Source organism: Schistocerca serialis, chromosome 6 (genome assembly GCF_023864345.2).
Source record: "Schistocerca serialis cubense isolate TAMUIC-IGC-003099 chromosome 6, iqSchSeri2.2, whole genome shotgun sequence".
Classification (NCBI taxonomy): domain Eukaryota; kingdom Metazoa; phylum Arthropoda; class Insecta; order Orthoptera; family Acrididae; genus Schistocerca; species Schistocerca serialis.
The window spans coordinates 505,474,729-505,497,805 of NC_064643.1; the positions used below are offsets into that span (position 1 = coordinate 505,474,729).

Sequence of the window (23,077 nt, forward strand, 5' to 3'; positions counted from 1 at the left end):
TTCTACCTTAGCTACCGATTTCTGATCGAAGTGTATATTTATTAATGATGTCATTCCAGTTACTGTGTAGAACTGTGCACACTGGTTTTGTCAAAGTTACTTAATGATTTTCTGAAAACCATCGTTTACAATTTCATCAGTTAGTTCTTGTCTGTTGGGTGTAATAGCTACACTTGTATCATCGGCAAAAAGTACCAGTTTTGCATCTTCGTGAATATAGAATGACAAGTCATTAATATATATTAAGAACAGCAGAGGACTCAAGACCGAACCTTGTGGCACCGCATTCTTGATTGTTCCCTAGTTTGAGAAATCACCAGTTTTTTGCATGTTATGTGAACTTTCAACTTTCAACTTTCTGCACTCTTCCAGTTAGGTATGATTTAAACCATATGAACGCTGTCCCATTCATACCACATTACTTGAGCTTATCTAGAAGTATTCCATGATCTACACAGTCAAAAGCCTTTGAGAGATCACAAAAAATCCCAACGGGTGACTTCCGGTTACTCAGAGCATTTAATATTTCATTCGTGAAAGTATATATAGCATTTTCCGTTGAAAAACCTTTCTGGAAACCAAACTGACAATTTGTTAAAACTTTATTTTTACAAAGGTGTGAAGCTACTGCACAACACATTACCTTTTCAAGAATTTTGGATAAGGCAGTCAGAAGAGAGATTGGGCGGTAGCTGTTGACATCAGACGAATCCCCTTTTTTAAGTAGTGGTTTAACAATGCCATATTTCAGTCTATCTGTGAAAATACCCTGCTTCAGAGAGCTATTACATATGTGGCTAAGAATTCCACTTATCTCTTGGGAAAAAGCTTTTATTATCCTGCTGGAAATGCCATCAATTCCATGTGAGCTTTTATTCTTGAGAGAGTTTATTATCTTCCTAATTTCAGAAGGAGAGGTGGGTGGAATTTCAATTGTAACAAACTGTGTGGGTAAAGCCTCTTCCATTAACTGCCTTACTTCTTCTAATGCTGAGAAATATCTATATAAGATGAACTTAAATGAAACCGACAAACTACAGGGAACGATTTCTGAATGAAAATTGGGGCAAAAAAGGGTACTATGGACGTGTGTCCAGTAATGCATGGTTGCCAAGATGGATGATGCTGACTAATGAAAGTTCCTCCGACCACATGCCGTGTGTTCTTTGTGTGTTGCAATCTGAGTGATTGACGTAGAGTACTGTAAGCAGCGGAATAGTCTGGTTTTCATGTCGGAACCAGCTGTGACTGTGTTTGCGTACGGCCAAGTAGATGTAAACGGCCGAGTGGCACCGCGCTTACAACAAAACACGTACCAACCCAGACACCAACCACATCACTCAACATTTCGAGCCATTTTTTGGGCGTTTGTGTGATCATGGTTCATTTCAGGCAGACGAACGTGCCGGTAGGCATCGTACTCCGCCTACCCCAGATCCGGCGGACCGGGTCCTACAGGATACTGAGAAACTCCAAGCAAGTGGTCTGCCAACATGGTGGACTCCAAAGTACGATTATGTGTATCCTTCATGAAAACTGCCACTATCCCTATCACCTGCAAGTGCATAGATGGTCAGCAGTGGGTTTCCCTCCATGGGAAGGATTTAGTCATGGTATTTGCACCAGACCATCACACTTATGGGATTTCTGTCATCAGTCCCATTTACTGGCGAAGCAGCCTATAGCAGAACTGGCATCACCAATCTGCACAGTCTCATTTGTGGGTTGCAAATAATCCTCGGGGAATGGTTTGCAGAACTGGCATCATCAATCTGCATAATCTAATTTGTGGGTTGCAGATAATCAAATCGACACCCAAGCTGCAAACAGGCGATAATGTACATCATTGGGGATTTTTTTTTTTTTTTGGTAGGGTTTAAGGGCGCTCAACTGCTGAGGTCATTAGCGCCCAGTCACTGGTGTTAGAGCACAAGGAACCTGCTAAAACTCAAGGGGATGGGGGGACATCAAAAGGACCTGACAAAGATGCAGATTAAATAAGTAAAAGGGTTAAATGTCTTTGGTCAAGCCAGTTAAAGTTATAAAACGCAGAAGACGAGCAGCTGCTCGAGCGTCTTCAGCTAAAACATCCGGTAAGGTAGATGGCAGGGACAGGACAACACGAAATTGACTAAAACGGGGACACGACAATAAAACATGGCGCACCGTTAATGCCTGACCACAAGGGCACTGCGGGGCTGGGTCACCAGAGAGCAGGTAGCGGTGGCTAAACCGGCAATGCCCAATCCGCAACCTGGTCAGAAGGACCTCCTCGCGCCGAGATGGTCGGGAGGAAGTTGTCCAAGCAGTTGGGAGCGGTTTTACTGCCTGGAGCTTGTTTCCTTGGAGGGATGACCAAGCATCCCACCACAAGGACACAAGCCTCTTACATACATCCCCACAAACGTCAGATGACGGGACACAATGGGAGGCTGGCCGAGGCTGGAGGACTGCAGCCTTGGCTGCAGCATCCGCAGCCTCATTCCCAGGCACTCCCACATGTCCGGGGACCCACAGAAAGCTGACAGAACCGCCATTATCAGCGAAAGAATGAAGGGACTGCTGTATCCGTTGAATCAAGGGATGGACCGGATAGGGAGCTCCAAGGCTCTGAAGAGCACTGAGTGAGTCAGAGCAGAGTACATACGATGAATGGCGGTGGCGGCGGGCATACTGAACGGCCTGATGGAGAGCAAAAAGCTCGGCCGTAAAGCTGGAACATTGGTCAAGGAGCCGGTATTTAAAGGTGGCGGTCCCGACGACAAAGGCACAGCCGACACCATCGTCAGTTTTGGAGCCATCGGTGTAAATAAAGGTGTGACCAGCAAGGCAAGCACGAAGTTCGACAAACCGTGAGCAATACACTGCAGCCGGAGTACCCTCCTTCGGGAGTGAGCTGAGGTCGAGATAAATACGAACCGGAGCCTGGAGCCAAGGTGGTGTCGGGCTCTCACCCTCTCTGAAGGTGGTAGGGAGGGCAAAATCCAATTGTCGAAGCAGGCGACGGAAGCGGACTCCGGGGGGCAGCAGGGCAGACACATACAACCCGTACTGACAGTCGAGAGAATCGGCGAAGAAGGACTTGTAAGAGGGGTGTTCGGGCATAGACAACAGCCGGCAGGCATACCGACACAGCAGTATGTCGCGCCGGTAGGTCAATGGTAACTCGGCAGCTTCAGCATAAAGACTCTCGACAGGACTAGTGTAGAAGGCTCCGGTCGCAAGACGTATCCCCCGATGGTGGATGGAGTTGAGCCGGCGTAAGAGGGATGGCCGAGCGGACGAGTAGACGAAGCTCCCATAATCCAGCTTCGATCGGACTATGGACCGATACAAGCGAAGCAGGACAGTGCGATCCGCTCCCCAAGATGAACCGCTAAGAACTCTGAGGACATTAAGGGAACGTGTACAACGGGCCGCCAAATAAGAGACATGTGGAGACCAACACAGTTTCCGGTCCAACGTGAGCCCTAGAAACTTAGTTGTGTCCACGAATGGGAGAACAACGGGACCGAGATGTAAGGATGGCGGAAGGAACGCTTTATATCGCCAAAAGTTGATACAAACCGTCTTCTCTTCAGAGAACCGGAAGCCATTTGCCACGCTCCATGAGTAGAGGCTGTCTAGACAACGCTGAAGGCAGCGCTCCAGGAGGCATGTTCTCTGGGCACTGCAGTAGATCGCGAAGTCATCGACAAAGAGAGAGCCTGAGACATTAGGTGGAATGCAATCCATAATTGGATTGATCGCGATGGCAAAAAGGGCTACGCTCAAGACGGAGCCCTGAGGCACTCCGTTCTCCTGGAGGAAGACGTCGGACAATACGGAACCCACACGTACCCTAAACTTTTGATCCGTTAAAAAGGAATCAATAAAAAGGGGCAGACGACCGCGTAGGCCCCACTTGTGCATAGTGCGGAGGATACCTCCTCTCCAACAGGTATCATAAGCCTTCTCCAAGTCGAAGAACACGGCTACCGTTTGGCGCCTTCGCAAAAAGTTGTTCATGATGAATGTCGACAAGGTCACAAGGTGGTCAACAGCGGAGCGGCGGCGACGAAAGCCGCATTGGACATTGGTAAGTAGTCGTCGAGATTCAAGAATCCAAACTAACCGAGCATTAACCATGCGCTCCATCACCTTACAGACACAGCTTGTAAGAGAAATGGGGCGGTAACTAGAAGGAAGGTGTCTATCCTTCCCGGGTTTGGGTATAGGAACAACAACGGCGTCACGCCAACGCATGGGGACCTGACCTTCGGTCCAGACGCGATTGTAGGTACGAAGAAGGAAGCTTTTGCCCGCCGGAGAAAGGTGTGCCAGCATCTGAACGTGAATGGCATCTGGCCCCGGAGCAGAGGACCGGGACAGTGCAAGCGCACGTTCGAGTTCCCGCATAGTAAAGGGGGCATTGTAAGTTTTCAGATTCAGCGAGTGGAAGGAAGGTCGCCGAGCCTCGTCTGCCTCTTTCCTGGGAAGGAAGGCAGGATGGTAATGGGCGGAGCTTGAAACCTCCGCGAAAAAGCGGCCAAAGGCGTTGGAGACAGCCACAGGATCAACAAGGACCTCTTTACCTGAGGTCAGGCCAGGTACTGAGGAGTGGGCCTTAATGCCCGACAGCCGGCGCAGGCTACCCCAAACAACGGAAGAGTGAGTAAAACTGGTAAAGGAGCCCGTGAAAGAGGCCCAGCAAGCTTTTTTGCTGTCTTTGATGACTCTACGGCATTGCGCTCGGAATCGTTTGTATTCAATACAATTCGCCAACGTAGGATGGCGGCGAAAGGTGCGTAAAGCACGTCGTCGAGCACGGATAGCGTCCCTACAAGCCTCGTTCCACCAGGGGACGGAAACGCGACGTGAAGAAGAAGTAGTACGAGGTATGGAACGTTCGGCAGCATGGATAATAACAGCCGTGAGGTATTCGACCTGACTGTCACAACTGGGAAAATCGTGGTCCGGAAAGGTCGCCAGGGAGGAGTAAAGTCCCCAGTCAGCTTTCAGTATGTTCCAGCGCGAAGGACGTGGGGATGGGGTGTGGTGCAGGAGACGAACGACACAGGGGAAGTGGTCGCTCGAATAGGTGTCAGAAAGGACATACCACTCGAACCGACGGGCAAGAGGGGTAGAACAGATCGAGAGGTCCAAGTGGGAGTAGGTATGAGTAGAGTCCGAGAGGAAAGTCGGGGCGCCGGTATTGAGGCAGACAAGATTGAGATGGTTGAAGACATCCGCCAAGAGTGAGCCTCTTTGACAGGATGCAGGAGAGCCCCAAAGGGGATGATGGGCATTGAAGTCGCCAAACAATAAAACGGCGGGGGAAGCTGATCGATCAGGTGCATCATGTCAGCCCGACTAACAGCAGATGACGGTGGAGTGTAGACGGTACAAACTGAAAAAGTAAAAGCAGAAAGAGCAATGCGGATAGCTATTGCTTGGAGTGGGGTGGTCAATGGGATGTGATGGTAATAGACATCGTCCCGAACGAGCAACATGACCCCACCATGAGCTGGGATACCGTCCACAGGGGTGAGGTCATACCGCTCCGAGGTATAGTGGGAAAAGGCAATACGGTCAGTCGGGCGCAACTTGGTTTCCTGGAGACCAAGGACGAGCGGACAGTGCAGGCGGAGGAGCAGTTGTAATTCCTCCCGATTAGATCGAATACCTCTTATGTTCCAATGAAACAACGCCATTGCTAGTCAAAAAGTTGGGGGAACGAGACTGGGAAGAGCTGGTCACCTCGATGGCCGCGGAGGGCCAGGTTGCGAGGCAACAACGCTACAACTGACAGCAGGCGGATCCGGTTCCATCGACTCGTCGCCAGCTGCGGCCGCTGTCCCTGATTGTGTAGGAGGGGCCGCATCATTTGCCGACAAAAGGCCGGCGGAACGCCTGGCAGCAGAGCGTCCCGGCGAAACTGAGGACGGCCGGGAGCAGCGACTCACGGATGAAGCGTCAGATGAAACACGCCGGGGTGGAGAGGGGGATAGAGACTTCTTCTTGGAGGCCTTCTTGGAAGGCCGAGGAGGCACAGGGATGGTGGGCTGGACCCGAAGAAGGTCCTCACGCGCGGGGTCCATTTTGGAACGCCGGACCTCGGAAGCTGGGGTCCGGAACGTTTCCCCGATGGACGCCTGGGGCAGGGGGTGGGGGCCGCGGGGGAGGAGGATTTGGAAGGGAGGGATTTGGGAGGCGGAGGCAGAGCCCCCTGATGGGCAGAGGAGGCGGAGGGGGGACAGGATAGAGGTGAGGATACAGCGGAAGGAGTGGACACAACTGAGGCAAACGAAGTGGCCAGTGACACGGGATGAAGGCGGTCATACTTCTTCCTGGCCTCAGAATAAGAGAGCCGATCCAAAGTTTTGATTTCTTGTATCTTTTTCTCCTTCTGATAGGCGGGGCAGTCTGGGGATCTAGGCGAGTGGACGCCAGGACAATTAGGGCACCGAGGTGGTGGGGTGCAAGTATGTTCCTCACGAAGAGGACGTCCACAGTCGCCACAAAGGGGCTCTGCCTCACACCGGGACGACATGTGCCCAAAGCGCAAACACCTAAAACAGCGCATAGGAGGCGGGACGTAAGGTCGCACGTCGCACCGGTAGCACATCACCTTTACCTTCTCCGGGAGAACGTCCCCCTCGAAGGCGAGGATAAAGGCCCCGGTGTCGATGCGACGGTCTTTGGGGCCGCGCTGGACTCGCCGGACGAAATGCACGCCGCGGCGCTCCAGGTTGGCCCTGAGCTCCTCATCAGATTGTAGCAGGAGGTCACGATGAAAAATAACCCCCTGCGTCCTATTTAGTGCCAGATGTGGGACAATGGATACTGGGATGTCCCCTAGGCGGTCGCACGCCTGGAGTGCCGCCGACTGTGTGGCAGAGGTGGTCTTGATAAGAACGGACCCTGATCGCATCTTGCTGAGAGCCTCGATTTCCCCGAAGACGTCCTCAATGTGCTGAACAAAGAACATGGGCTTGGAGGTGGCGAACGTCCCCCCATCTGTTCTAGAACAGACCAAATAGCGGGGGAAGTACTTCGCCCCAAGCCGGCGGGCCTGTCCCTCCTCCCATGGAGTGGCCAAGGGGGAAAGGGCAGGAGAACCAGAACTAGAAACGGTACCTTTTCTTTTGGAAGACTCGGCCGCAGAGCGACCTGATACGTGTTGACGTTTCATGTGCGAAACGTCCGCCCCGATACCACCCACTCCGACCAGGGGCTCTCCCCACGGGCGCCACCCAGCTGCAGCAAGGGTCACCTGGCAGGATGACCATTGCCGGGAGTCCTGATGCCCCAAGGAGACGGGCATCTACTCCTTGGCCAACGTGGGGAGGGTGCAGCTCAGGTATCGGCAGTACGATCCCTGTGTTGTCAGGGGGCTACAACCTAGAGGGTACATGACGACCCCACCACAACGTGCTGGCTACCGTGCTGGATTTCTGGTGCCATGGAAAGTCCATCACGATCGCTGGGGCAGATGGAGATGCACTATGGGCGTAACTTGGACAACCCATCAGGCGTTTAGGCCCAATTTGAGGAATAATGGGTATGGTGACAACGCCGGTGCAATGCTGAGTGCCAAGGTCTTAGTGCACTTAGGACCAGTGGTACACCATGTAAGGTGTCCTTCCCCAAAAGGCTCGTACTTCTGTAGAATTTTGAAAAATGAAGGTCAAACCCCAAGGGGGACCATCACATAGAAGGCCGAAACGGTTGAAACTCCTTTTAGTCGCCTCTTACGACAGGCAGGAATACCTCGGGCCTATTCTTACCCCGGACCCGCAGGGGGGACATCATTGGGGAGATGTTGAAAATGTGTGCCCCGATCGGGACTCGAAGCAGTATATCTTGCTTAGATGGCCGACGCTGTATGCATCTGAGCCACCGAGTGCACAGAGGAAAGACACCTGCAGGGACATGTTGGGAATGTGAGTCTCACGGGGAGCGTGCACGGGATAAGTCCCTTCATATATTGCAGATAATCCTCGGGGAATGGTTGAGTCGTCTCATAACCATTGGTTCAGCAGAGATTCTTGGCGACCACATACTTGTACCGGTTATTATTCGTCAACATCTCAACGGAGAAACGTACCTCTACTTCGTGCTGATTATTCGCCTAGGCTGCTTGAGAATGTTCCTTTGGCAATACGACAGGTTATGTGGTTTCTGCATGTCGGAATGCAACCACTCATTACAGTTCACCGACTTCCCAAAAACATTTTTCCCGGACGGTGCATAGAGCGCAGAGGCCAAGGTGCTTGGCCTAGGCCAAGGTGCTTGGCCGTCTAGATCATCGGAGTTAAATTCCATGGATTTTTACCTACGGGGCCATCTGAAAAGCGTTGTGTCTGCTGAAGCAGTCCCTGATGTTGGGTCCCATCAAGAGCATAGGCACGACGCCTGTGACGCTATTCGGAGAGAGGACAGAGCTTGCGAAAGGTGCGCCAGTCCATGGTGCGACGTGTGAACGTGGGCACTGCATCCCATGGAGGCCACTTTGAACATTTGTTGTGATGTGGATGCGGTGCAACTATACACAGGTTCGTATGACCGTTTTTCCTTCATTTCCAGTCAGGAAAATATCCATGCAGTTGCTCGGGTTTATTATGGTTCACCTTACATGGAATTTGTACACAGGGTGCTCAGAAACACTCTGAAAAGTTTGTAAGGGTGTTGCAGGGTATGAGATGCTGAGAAACAATTGTTAAGAAAAAAATTCAGTACTTTGTGCAGATTCAGTGGTAATTAGCATTAAAGTAAGCTGATTAGGCAGACGTACGCTCAAATTCAAACTGCCCACCAGAGACAATCAGTGTCAGTTTTTCTCTTAACGTAGATCATAGAGCAAGAGTCTGCTCAGCCTTTGGCTCGGTTTCGATCGTTACTGTCGTCCCATGTCCAACGTTTATATCGTTCTCTTTTTCTGTTTTAGCTTTCGGTGACACCGTCTCTGCTAGGCCTCTTGAATTTCCACGCAACGGCCTGATGGACTACCTTCTATGATAATTAACTCTCAAACGGCGCAACATACCGAACTTTTTCTTAACAACTATTGTTCAGCACAACCAACCCTGCAACCATCTTATACAAACTTTATCCACTGTTTCTGACTACCCTGTGTGTACAGCCTGTAATGGTTACAAGTAAGGATATTTTATGTGTGGTACCTTAATTTGTACACACGTAAGTGTGGTGGTTGTTATTTTCTCTGCATCTAACAGTTTTCCCTCCACTATGTCACATATTTTATGACCGGATGTTCTCTGCTTGACTGTAGCTGTAACAGTGAAGGGACTGCGGTTAGTACAGACAAACCGTTTTGCGCCCATGTGTACGCTTCAACACGTGACTTGCTGCCCAATGGAAAATAAGCATTAATAGCTTCCTCTACCTCACATACTTGGGCGTACTAACTAACCTAAGAACATATGACTTGTAATTGCAATAATTATTAGTCTGAAAATGATGTAAATACCGATGTAAGGTTGCTCAGTATACCGTCCTATATCACAAACAGAAATATCTGCACTTACACCTATTACAACCTGTACATACAAGGTGATTCCGTGATGATAGCACAAATTTTCAAGGATGATGAAGAAGGGTAAATATACCTATTTGAGGTAACGGACCCTGGACCGGAAACGACTGAGTCGAAAGTTATAAGCGAAAGTAGTTCTGACAGTGGACTCATCTGCCGCAAGATCTTTACTTTCCATGTTCTGCAAGGAGTTATTATGGACCAAACCGACCAAAACTTATTTAGTAAACATGGTCTCTGAAATGCCTCCCTTAAGTGCTGCGAGCTATTATTCAGTAGCACAGAAAAAACCTGGGATAAATTATTATGGGACCAAACTGCCTAGGTCATCGGCCCACAGGCTTACACACTACTTAATCTAACCAAAACTAACTTACGATAAAGCGCCACAGACCGTGCGGCGTCTTGCGACTGTCGACGCAGCTCCTCCCGTCCGAGGTTCGAGTGCTCCCTCGGGCGTGGGTGTGTTCAAAAATGGTTCAAATGGCTCTGAGCACTATGGGACTTAACATCTGAGGCCATCAGTCCCCTAGAACTTAGAACCACTTAAACCTAACTAACCTAAGGACATCACACACATCCATGCCCGAGGCAGGATTCGAACCTGCGACCGTAGCGGTCGCGCGGTTCCAGACTGAAGCGCCTTTAACCGCGTGGCCACACTGGCCGGCCGTGGGTGTGTGTTTTGTCCTTAGCATAAGTTAGTTTAAGTTGTGTGTACGTCTACGGACCGATGACCTCAGCAGTTAAGTCCGTAAATAATTCACACACATTTGAACCGTGTGGCTCACTAGCAGAGATGTACTTCATAAGGGAAAAGATGTACGTGTGCGTGACGTTCTTAAGGTATGCCCTTTAGAGCCTATGTTTAGCAAAATTTTGTTTTCTTGTTTTGGTCCCTACTATCTCCTCCAAAACATATGGAAACCAAAGAGTTTGCAGTAGAAGATATGTGTTTATCAGTACCGAAGATAAACAACTGGTCATAGTTCTTGAAGTATGCATTTCAGATCCCATGTTCACTAGACATTTTTCTCTTGCTTCGTTAAGATACTATCATCTCTGAAGTTGCCTACCCTATAATCTCAGCAACAACATCCCAGTATTACACTCTCTGAGGTCTCTGTAACTTTCGACTCTATCATTTCCGGCCCGGAGACCTTTACTTTACATTAAAAGACCTTTACTTTACATTAAAAAATTTACCTCTCCCCATCATCCCAAAATGTTTCTAACATCGTTACGGAATTATCTTGTATACAAACAAAAACCAGAATGGCCATAATGATGAAGGCTAGCTGAAGTGGCAACCGAAACGATTGTGGTTTTACCACACATGACTCGCTCACACACTCAGAAGAGCATAAACTCACAGCAACTGTTCTGAATATAAACGAATATAATATAATTTAATCATTTAAGCGGCACAGTAGGTGTTTTCGACGAAGCCTGTATACACAACCAAGAAGTATACTATTAGCAGATATAACAGATACTAAATACGCCAAACTTCTGTTTCCCCTCTCTCACCTCGTGTTTGTCCCCTACTTTCATTTCAAACAGATTATATTAACTCCCGACGGCAGAGAACGCTCGGATCGCTACGGACAAAGTGACAAGAAACGCTGTAATTGTATTTACGCCGGGGCGGCAGCGCAAGTTGCCTTACGGAGGCAAAATTTCTTCGTCTCATTCAGTCCCGGTAACGAACTTTAGACGAAGCTCATTAAATTTTAATTGAAGGTGTAAGTCGAGAGAAGTCAACAGGCGAGAACATGGAGGTGAATGTCGAGGAGGCGTGGGTCCCGCGGGGCGCTGCGTGTTAATAGGCTGGGGTCCGAGCGCCGGAGAAGGGCCCATAATCCAGAACCCGCCGAGGACGCGCTTCACTGACCGTCCTAACAGCTAGCGCCGGTCGGCCTTATTACCCGCGTAATAACGGTCCCTGGGAAAATTGTTTCTCTAGAGAGAAAATCCTGCTTTTAATGTTGGGAAGTCTATAGGTGCCATCTCAGTGCACTCGGTAATATGCATGCTTTACAAAAATGTATGGCGTATTGCTTGTGCTGTCGTTAAATCAGCTCCGTCTGATAAATCTGACCAAAAGTGACGTTGCAATTTGCGTCACTAATGAATAAATTTCATTTAATGGCCTGGAGAACCATTACATGGTAAAGGGACTAGGGCGATAAGAACACTGGAGACTGTGTTTGTTACCTGTTTCGAGACATGGTAAACATAAAGTAAGTGCCTTATTTGAATCATAGTAGGAAAATGATTTATTTCATTGCATCGAATGGTCGAAAAAGTCGGTATAAGTCACTCAGAAACAGACGACCATGTAAGTGCGAGACCATATTCCATTAGTACGTTCTATAAATGCAAACATGCTGCAGGCTTGTGACTATGCTTTGTATTCAAAACTCTGGACTCCTGGGCAGCATAAATAACTAACAATCATAAATCCGTTAGAGATCTGTTAGGTTTCGGCCAAAAAATTAAAGCAGGTAACTCAAGCATCAACAACTCCTCACAGCCCCGACGCTACAATTTCGTGATACTTCAGTTTCCTGCATCGATCCTTTTGTGTTAAATGCAGTTATTATTCCATTATACTTTGAAGATGTATGTTTAGCAGATGCTTCGGCATTTCTACTGCTATTGTTTGTAACAGGAACTGATATTCCGTAAATTGTTAACACTGATGTCTGCTGGTACCTAATAATTTATGTGTTCTTAATAACTTTCGTTCGCATTGTACATCATAAAGTTAAACTGCTGACAACTTTCGTGGTACGTCGTGACTCGAATTCTACGGAGTTCCACAAACCTATTGCGTTCCGTTTACAGAACGGTAACATCAGTCTGAAGACTGGTTAAGTTCAGCTCTCCACACTGGAGTATCCAATGCAAGACTCCATTTGAATCTGTTTACAGTAGTCAAGTCTGTGTCAGCTTTTAGCACTCAAACTGAACTTCATTACCAAACCTTCTTGACGCCTCATCTAACTTGTCAACCTATTCTCTCATTCAGTAAGAGTTTGACACAAACATCCTTCTTTCTCATTTCAACTGAGTACCCTCTCATCATTTACACGTTCGACCTATCTAATCTCCAGTAGTCTGTAGCACCGCACGTCAAAAGCTTCTACTCTCTTTTTCTTTGAACTGTGGGACGTCTACGATTCACTTCAGTGCAAGGCTATACTCCAAAAATATGCTTTTAGAAAAAGCATCCTACCATTTATATTTATTTTCGATGTTAATAAGATTCTATTTTACGTACGTGTTTTTCTTCCTACTGTCAGTTTACATTTTACTTCTCCTCTAGTTTGGTCCTCTTTAGTAGAACTTCTCGTCCACCTCCTGTATCCGTAGTCGTAATCTAGTCTATTCTAAGCATGGCCTGATATTATTCGGGAACTCTCATTTACCCTTACACCAACGTGGAAAATGCCATGGGATAGCTCCTAATATCGTGTTGGACCTCCTTTTGCAGGGTGTAATGCAGAAACTTGACGTGGCATGGACTCAACAAGTAGTTAGAAGTCCCCTGCAGAATTATTGAGCCATACTGCTCCTATAGCCGTCCATAATTAAGAAAGTGGTGCCGGTGCAGGATCTTGTGCACAAACTGACCCCTCGATTATTCCCATAAAATTCGTTGTGGTTCTTGTCGGGCGATCTACGTGACCAAATCATTCGCCCCAGTTCTCCAGTATGTTCTTCAGACCAGTCGCCAACAACTTTGGCCCAGTGACGTGGTACACTGTCATCCATAAAATTTCCATCTTTGTTTTGGAACTTGGAGTCCATGAATGGCTGCAAATGGTCTTCAAGCAGCCGCACATAACCATTTCCAGGCAATGATCATTTGGAGCAGAGGACCCAGTCCATTACATAAACACAGTCCACACCATTATGGAGCCACCACCAACTTTCACAGTGCACGGTTGGCAAATTAAGTCCATGGATTCGTGGGTGGCATCTATGCCACATGCGAACCCTACCATCAGCTCATACCAGCTCAAATCACTCCACGGGTTTCTATTCGTCTGGGGTCCAACCGATATGGTTACGACCTCTGAAGAGCCCCCCCCCCCCCCCCCCCCCACACATCGAACTCCAACCCTTAGCAGTACCTCGTGGCACACAGAAAGTATCTGTCATAACATCAGAATCACACTATCTCGTTCATAGATTATTCCTTTCCCCTCTCCCTATGTTTTCGTTCCGCATCTTCCTTTACAAAATCTTTAGATCAGACATTTCGATCCTCTTTCGCAATTCTTCGGCAACTGGTTGCACGCTTTGGTGCACTGACAAACTTTCGTAAATTTAAGGGGAGTATTCTATTAACTTAATTTTTCATACTGGGGTCGTGAAGACGTGTAATTGTAAATTTCTAAAAATGTTTAATAATTTCAAAATGAATAACGGCATATCCACGAGTTCTGTTGTAACAATCGCTGTCACTTAATGAAACTGTGACCACCGTTGTACTGGTGATCGATAGATGCGAGAATCATGTTTTCATGCAACTCGACCTAATTTCACAATGTTATTATTAACAGCGTTACATTGACTGCATCCCCTTGTCCAAATGGAGATCATCCCTGAGGTATTTAAACAGAACAGCTCTGCGAGTTATAGGAAAATTCAGTGTCACGGTGACGGTAAAAGGTGTAACATTCACTTACAGTATGGATTTCTCAGGTCTCTAGAATAAACTGTTAAATGATATAAATAATCTCTACTTGTCCACGCACATAACTGGGTTTCTGGCCACTGGATTTACTGCTCAGGACGATAGAAAGTCACAAAATTTTACTCCCTGTGCTTATTGAGTACAGTAAAGAGATTAAATTTGTAGAAGTGGCTTGTGATCGAGTCGAACTGATCTAGGAGAGAGATATGCGTTCATCCTACGATGCTGCTTCAGCTATGTGCCAAAGTTCATCACCCACAGTGGCTGACGAATGGACATGTGGATGTCTCTCGGCAACTCATGAGCAGACGTTTTCAGTACTTAATTTGCTATTCAGGGCAACAGCTGGAAACCCTCAGTATAGGTGAGGGCAGCACAGGAAAAACGTGATGTTCTGTTTTCTTGTTGGAAAATAACAGAGACTTCGAATGTGGGGTACATCCATCGGCCTTAGCACATTTCTAATGTAAAAGTTGCTGACCAAATCGTTGGCTACGGGAAGCAGATGTAGTCGTGTTACGTGCCCAATGGCACCCCACAAAATTGCGCCATTTAGTGATGATAAGGACAACAATATGGCAGTGTTCGCTCCCTGGGAGCCTGTCTTGTTGATGTACGCATAACTGTCTGTAAAGGTTATGATGTCGCGCGCATCAGTATCGGCACCCCTCCTTCTGCTGTCGCGTCAAGAGGAGGCGTAACAATGTTCGCTGTGCTGTCTGTCCGTGCTGCTCCACGCACCGACGCACTGTCATTTTAGATAGTCGCCCTGCTGAATGCAAGCCCATTTCTTCGCCCAAGTTAAATGTCTGTACGGTACTGAATGGTAAAGCGATCACGTCCGTATAGCATGGGGTCTTTGAAATCGTACACGGGCCTGAGTATGGCCCTTTCGAAACTTTCGTCTCTATATTGTGATGAAAGGCATGGGCGCTACCCTTTGCGAGTAGAATATGGCGGAATAATGAACGGCTTGTCACGATTCTGCTGCTTTCGAATTCAGCGAGGTGCTGGCCGACGTTTGAAATGGTAGACAGCACAGAGCTGGAAGTGATACGGCGCTGGAATCAATATACCCAGAAAGAAGACAGTTTTCTTCACAAGAGTGATGGATTACGGTTTACACTCCGAAAAATTTGATAACACTCTTTCAGGTTTTAACTGTCAACAAATAAGATATTATTATTTAGACTTAATAATTTTGAAAATAATTGTGGCGGTTTAACACATGAGTGCTTGAACGGAACCAACACCTTAAAAACTTAACTTTTCATAACTGTGACCTTGTGAAGGAGACAAAATATTTCAAAAATATTAAGTTTATAATTTTCTGCTGTCATTACACCAACGAAAGAGAACAGGTTGGCAAGGCCTTCCTGTTTTATAGCAGGAGGCCTAAGACCAATTATACACGTTCTGGATACCGGGAATGCTGATCCACATTGAGGACTAAGACGTGACCGCTAGGGTCGCAGGTTCGAATCCTGCCTCGGGCATGGATGTGTGTACTGTCCTTAGGTTAGTTAGGTTTAAGTAGTTCTAAGTCCTAGTGGACTGATGACCACCGATGTTAAGTCCCATAGTGCTCAGAGCCATTTGAACCATTTTTGAGTAAAAAGGAAACCTGCACCTTGGCTGACTGTTGACCTAAAACAGTTCATGAATCTCAGAGACGCTGCACATCGAGCATATAAGATACTCCCTACACCTGAAAATCATACTGTATACAAGCAGAAACGAAACATAGTCAGGCGGTGAGAAACGCTAAGCTCAGGCATGCCCGTACATTAGCTGACAGATGTAGACCAGTTATCCTGTGGAAAAATCTCCGTAGTCTCGGTTTACGCAAAATAAAAGTTGAAGAAAATACCGTGGTCCCAGCTGAAGAACTAAACCGATTCTTCACATTACCTACAATCACAATTGAACCGAAAGAAAAAAAAAAAAAAAAAAAAAAAACAACAGAGAATCATTGATTACTTCACGGGGATGAACGACTGTAGTAAAGAAAAATTATATCTACAGCACGTCACTTGCAACACTGTCTAGAAAGCCATAATGCGGATTAGATCAGCAACTACTGGATATGACGGCATCACTATCCAGATGGTAAAACTTATTATTGATCAACTACTGCCCTCTATAACAGACATTTTTAACGATTCATTAATCACAAGTGTTTTCCCTGAGGCCTGGAAACTGGGAAAAATTAAGCCACTGCCTAAAAAGGACATCGCCACAGCACCCTCTGACTACCGCTTCATCTGTCTTCTTCCTGCAGTATCAAAGGCCTTAGAATACATAGTCCATGACCAGCTCACCAACTACCTAACTACTAACAGCCTACTAGATGAATACCAATCAGGTTTCCGTAAACACCGAATCACAACATCCGCACTGATAAAGGTGACAGATGACCTGAAACTTGCCATGGACAGATTTCAGCAAACCATTTGATACTGTCGACTTCGACATCTTACTAGCCAAACTTAGCGGTCTAAACTTCTCACCAAGTGCAGTGCAATGGTTTCGCTCATACATGACGTCTCGTCAGCAACGCTTCCTGTCCGGGAATATAAATTCACAATGGCGGCAGGTAGTGTTAGGCGTTCCTCAAGGCTCAGTATTAGGTCCTATACGTTTTTCTCTCTGTATGTCATCGGTTCTGACCTATTGCAAATATCATATGTATCCTGATGACCTTCAGTTGTATCTAAGTGCGAAACCAATCAATCTTATGAAAGCTATTGAAAATTTCAATACTGACCTCGAGGCACTATCAAAATGAGCACAGGACATAGGACTAAAACTAAACCCATCTAAAACCCAAGCGGTACTTGTTGGTCACTCTAAGCTCATTAGCCCAAAACATCGGGAATCCGTACCGTCTCTTATCCTAAATGGAACAAATATTATTTTCTCTCCCTCAGCAAAGAGTTTGGGAGTAATAATAGACGGAAATCTAAATTGGACAACGCACGTAACACGCAGTGTGCAAAAAAGCATCAGCATCCCTTCATGTCCTACAAAAATATAAAAAAACTCTTTCCTTTCGATCTGAAAAAGAAATTAGTACAAACGCTTATACTCCCAATCATTGACTAGAGCGATATTACCCTACAAGGCCTCTCTCAGGAAAATTCGCGACGACTGGAACTCGTCATGAATGCCTGCATCCGATATATCTGTGACGTTTGACTTTTTGATCACATTTCACCAGCATATGCAAAATTGTCCTGGCTGCGTGCAGACAAACGCAGAGATTTACATACACTCTGTCTCATCTACTGCCTTATAAATGTACACTGTGCCTCATATCTCTCCTCGTCCTTAACGCTTATGTCGGAACAACATGACAGAAACACACGTTCCCATCATCTGTTCCACTGCATCGCTCAGTCACTTTCTCCACGTCCTTTACAGTAGCGGGAACCCGGCTCTGGAATAACCTCCCTCGTTATGTTAGAGAACTTAAAAACACGTCCGGCTTCATAAACAGTTAATGACGTCTCTACTTCAGCAACAGTAATGCCTTCCGGTGTACATGAATGCACTTCACCTCATTACTTCCCTCTTTCCCCTACCTTCAGTCTCCCTTCCCCAAAACTCGCTATACTAGTAAACATCTACTTTACACACCAAGATATTAATGTACATCTGCACAAATCTTCATTGCTATTGCCAATTTTTCTCATGTTTATCATTATTATTTGATTTTCTTTTTTACTGTTATTATTATTGCTTTTATCATAATTTGTATGTGTAGCACCGGTTGTAAAAATACTGCCAGCAATTACTTTATTAGATCTTAGTCATTACTCTTTATTCATATTATCACTAGAGTAATCTAATTTTCTTATTTAAACTATTGTCATGATGTAACTGTGATGTGTGAAATGCTGTGTGTGTGGAACACTGGTCCGATGTAAGAGAGGGCCTTATGGCCTTAATCTGATCGTGTTAAATAAATAAATAAATAAAATAAATATATAAATAAAGGTGCTCATCGTTTTCTAGCTACTCCAGTCCTTGAGCGTTTAGAAAATACGGACAACTTAGCATCTACAAAACAAACCAGTAGATATCAGAAACGTGCAGACAGTTAAGATGCAACCCCCGAACACGAAGGCAGAAAGAAGCAGTAATTCTTTAAATGTAGTAGTCACACTCCTTACAGTTTAGCATCATCATCCGTAATAGGACGAACTGAACCCAGTGAGAGCACTTGAGCACTTAAATCAATTCAGTGTGCGGTCACTCAGCGCATCGGAACTCTATTGAACCCCTCGCTATGTAATGAAATACACTGACGGAAAAAAAGTTGCATCGTCAAGAAGGAGCTGTGCTGCATAAACGAAGGCGTGTTTCTTCATCTGTAAAACGAAGTCTTTTCAGATTTCGTCCCGGTCGCACAAGGGTGACGCTATTGGGGCCATTATGATGATGCAAGTCAGGTTTGCTTTAAATACCCGTTGTAACGGTCGTGAGCGTTAGTTACCTTATAAATTGGACGTGGTGAGTTGATGGTACTCAAGGTGGCTTTAAAGCGACAAAGATGCCATGATCAACACGTTACTGAGTTTGAACGAGGTCGTGCAATAAGGATACGAGAAACTGGATGTTCCTTCTGCGATATTGCTGAAAGACTTGGCAGGAATGTAACCACTGTACGTGATTACTGGCAGCGGTGGTCACGAGAATGTACGGTCACCAGAAGGTCGGGCTCCGGACGGCTATGTGGCACTTCCGAGGTGTAAGGCAATCATGTTCAGTGTTTCGCTCTGGCGCATCGTACTGCATCTTCAGCAATGATCTGAGCAGCAGTTGTCCTCACAGTGACACAACGAACTGTTGCAAATGGATTACTTCAAGGACAGCACCGAGTCAGTCGTCCTCCAGCATGCATTCCACGGACCCTAAGACACTCCCACTTTCGACTTCAGTGGTGTTAAGCGAGAACTAATTGGTGGCAGAGTGAAGATCTTTTAATGAAAGCTGGTGCCTCACTGCCAGTGATGGCAGTGTGTTGGTTAGAAGGAGGATAGTTGAGGTTCTGCACCCAACCTGTGTTTGCGCTACACTCATTGAATCCACACTTGGAGTTGCGGGTGCGATTTGGTATGGCAGCAGGAGCATTCCCGTGGTTACCACACCAGCAATGACTGCAACTTTGTAGTCAGTCTGGTGATACGACCTGTTGTGCTGCCATTTATGAAAAGAATTTCAGCATGGTCTTTCCCCAAAATGATAACGCTCGCCTACATACCTTTGTAGTAACTCAACTATAGAGTATAGACATGTTGCCTTGGCCTGTTCGATCACCAGATCTGTCTCCAATAGAGCACATATGGGACATCATCGAACGACAAGTCTAGTGTCATCGACAAACAGCATTAACTGTCCCTGTACTGACCGACCAAGTGCAACAGACATGGAACTCCAACCACAAACTGACATGCTGAAACTGTACAACACAATGCATGTGTGTTTGAATGTCTGCATTCAACGTTCTGGCGGCTATATCTGGTATTAACGTACCAGCATTTCACATTCTCAACAACTCATCACCCGCTTACATTAAATATGTCAGTCAGAGGAATGCATTCCCGAAATTTCACCACTTTTAATTTCATTTCATCTACCGCACATAACAGGCCATAAAGGCCCATGACAGAAAGCAAAAGAAATATTACAGACCAGAATAACACTCTATACAAAGATCAATAACACAATCAGTGACACAGAAAGGAGCACTGTCCTGGTCACAGTTGTAGGTATAGGCGGAAGATGTTGTTCCACTTCCTTCTGTTCGTTGCATCTTCCACGGATGCTGTAGGTTCTACCTTCTGCAACGTCCTCATCCACCCTATCTTTCCACTTAGTCCTTGAACGACTTCTTGGACGTCTTCCAATCAGCTGGGAATTGAACACTCGGTTGAGGATAGATTCTACAGCTCTTAAGATACATCCCAGTCACTGGAGTCGTCATCCTCTGATGGTCCTACCAACATCAGCTTTTCCAAAATGTCGGTACAAGTCCTCTGTTTGCCTCCTTTCCCATCTTTCATTTTCTCTGTTGAATGTAGGCCGATAAATGTTCCTGAGCACTTCGAAATGCGCAAATGCGCTCTTCAAGTGTTTGTGAAGTCGCCCATGTCTCGCAGCCTTATAACAGAACTGGTTTTACCAGGCACGTCCATGAAAAGAAATTTAAGTACCTGAGACCGATTCTGTCTAATAAAAGCGAGGTTGAGAAAGAGATTCAACAGAGAATAATTAATACTAATCCTGCCTTCTTTAGTCTCAATAAGTTATTCAAGTCAGCTCGGACTCACAAAACCGCAAGATCAAACTTACGTTTGACATTAATAGTGCCTTCTTTTCATGTATATCCTTAGGAAGCTTGCTATAGCTGGTAATAACCTATTGACACTAAAGAAGGCACGATTAGTATTAGTTATTCTCTGTTGAATCTCTTTCTCAACCTCGCTTTTATCATATAGAATCGGTCCCAGGTACTTAAATTTATCTATACTTTGAAAATTGTGTCCATTTTTATTGATAGTGGTAGGGAAATCCTGTCAGCGTGAGATGACCATATACTTGGTTTCCTCGTCGTTGACAACTAATCCCAGTTTGCTTGCCTTTTTCATGAACCTAGTGGTGTCAGACGCTATCTGATTGAGTCTCTCATAATCACCACATCATCGGAAAAATGCCAAGATTGTGTCAGTTCCAATTATATCCATCTCCCTGTCATTACAAAGTTCACGCCGTACTTTTCCAATGCAATGTTGAATAGCACTGGGGACAAAGGATCTCCTTGTCTCAAACCATGTTAGGAGTGGAAAGCTCTGACATTTTGTTTCCAGACCATACTTGGCAGCTTGTATCTGTATAACACGCTTCAATCACTTTGATGTGTTTTCTGGTGATGTTCGACTCCTGCATTATCCTCCATAATATTGTCTGGTTAATGGTGTCATAGGCCTTTCGGAAATCTATAAATATGAGGTGTAATTATCAAATTCGTAGTACCTTTCCATTAGCTGTCGTAGCGTAAAGATGTGATCACTTTACATTAATTACTTTTTGGTGTTGCGATTTTTTTCCACTGTGTCTACAAAAAAGTTTGGTGAACGTCAGGTATGGATTCTCATCCACGAACGGCTGAACATTACTTCTTCTTACATGAAGCATAATACGATTTCATTATGAAAAACCAACAAAAATTCAAATGCGATGTTAAACGTGCTGTGTTAAAATGGTTAAAATGGCTCTGAGCACTATGGGACATAACTTCTGAGGTCATCAGTCCCCTAGAACTTAGAACTACTTAAATCTAACTAACCTAAGGACATCACACACAACCATGCCAGAGGCAGGATTTGAACCTGCGACCGTATCGGTCTAGCGGTTCCAGACTGTAGCGCCTAGAACCGCACGGCCACTCTGGCCGGCAAACGTGCTGTGTAATCTCTCCATAAGTATATATGTAGGCTTGATGGCAGTACTTTTATCTGCTTTGTGTGGATCCTATGAAATTTCAAATATTTGCTTATCCAAGACTGTAGTGTATTTGGAGCTGCTTTGACATTTGTTGCAGGTCACCTTCTGGTACTGCAGTTTTAATGGCGCGTTATGTAAATATGGTACTTCACTCGTTGCCTCCAAGGTAGAACTCAAGTGTCTAATGTGCTTGATTGCTAGATACTGTCCACCTGACAGTTGCGTGGTGGGTTCAGCTTAAGTGTGTGTAGGCTGGCCGACACGGCGCAGCGGCGGTTACCGCTGACAGCTTTCCCGCCGGTAAGCATCCTGGGGCGGGGTCGTGGGAAACGGCGCCGACCCGGACTCGAACCGCACGCCCTCTGCCCGCGGCGCGGCCTTGCACGGGGGTCAAGGCCGCAGCTCCGCGACGGTCCGCCAGGCCGCCTGCGCGCATGCGATGCCTGCCGTGGCCCTGCACCGAAGCCAGCCGCCGGCGCACAGCCGCGGAGCTGCTCGCGGCAGCCGTGACCCCAGCTGGCAGTGCGCGGTCGTCACGACGCCCGTGAGGTGCAGGTGGTTTAGGAACATAAAACGATGTACTTTCCCTACCAGTTATCCACGAAACATTTATGTTTTTTATTGATTCTTACAAACAAGAAGACAGCAACCAGCCACTATTAATACTGCTATTTATTTATGTAAATTTACAAAGAAGAAGACGTCTACGTCTACATCCACACTCCGCAAGCCACCTGACAGTGTGTGGCGGAGGGTACCTTGAGTACCTCTATCGGTTCTCCCTTCTATTCCAGTCTCGTACTGTTCGTGGAAAGAAGGATTCTCGGTATGCCACTGTGTGGGCTCTAATCTCTCTGATTTTATCCTCATGATCTCTTCGCGAGATATACGTAGGAGGCAGCAATATACTGCTAGAGTCCTCGGTGAAGGTATGTTCTCGAAACTTCAACAAAAGCCCGTACCGAGCTACTGAGCGTCTCTCTTGCAGAGTCAACTGTGACTGTAAGAATAACTTCCCGAATGGCCGTATTCTAGACACGTCCGATGGGCGATATGTCAGACTAACGGCCAGGTCAGGAAACAGTCGTACCCATTGTTGTTTGAAGAACGCCTGCACATTCCTCACCAAATGGGGCCAGGCGTTGTCCTGTTGGAATACGGCATGTGTAACGGCTTACAGGAGGGACTGTACCCCGGGTTGTAAAAACTCCCTGGTGTAGCGGTAGCTTTTCAGATTGCCCTCACGACGTAGGAGAACAGATCGCGTGTTATAGGCAATGGCGCCCCAAACCGTCACTCTTGGCGTTTTTCCGCTGTGCCGC

General features: G+C 46.5%; 1 protein-coding gene across 1 annotated transcript in view; it reads left to right on the plus strand.

The window, feature by feature from the left end:
• LOC126484954 (uncharacterized) overlaps positions 1-22,265 on the plus strand; it is a 143,959-nt gene extending 121,694 nt beyond the window's left edge. Inside the window, exon 2 of the mRNA XM_050108556.1 lies at positions 21,975-22,265. Within this exon, the coding sequence (XP_049964513.1) occupies positions 21,975-22,265 (291 nt within the window). The remainder of the gene's footprint in view (positions 1-21,974) is intronic.
• Positions 22,266-23,077: the final 812 nt, after the last annotated feature.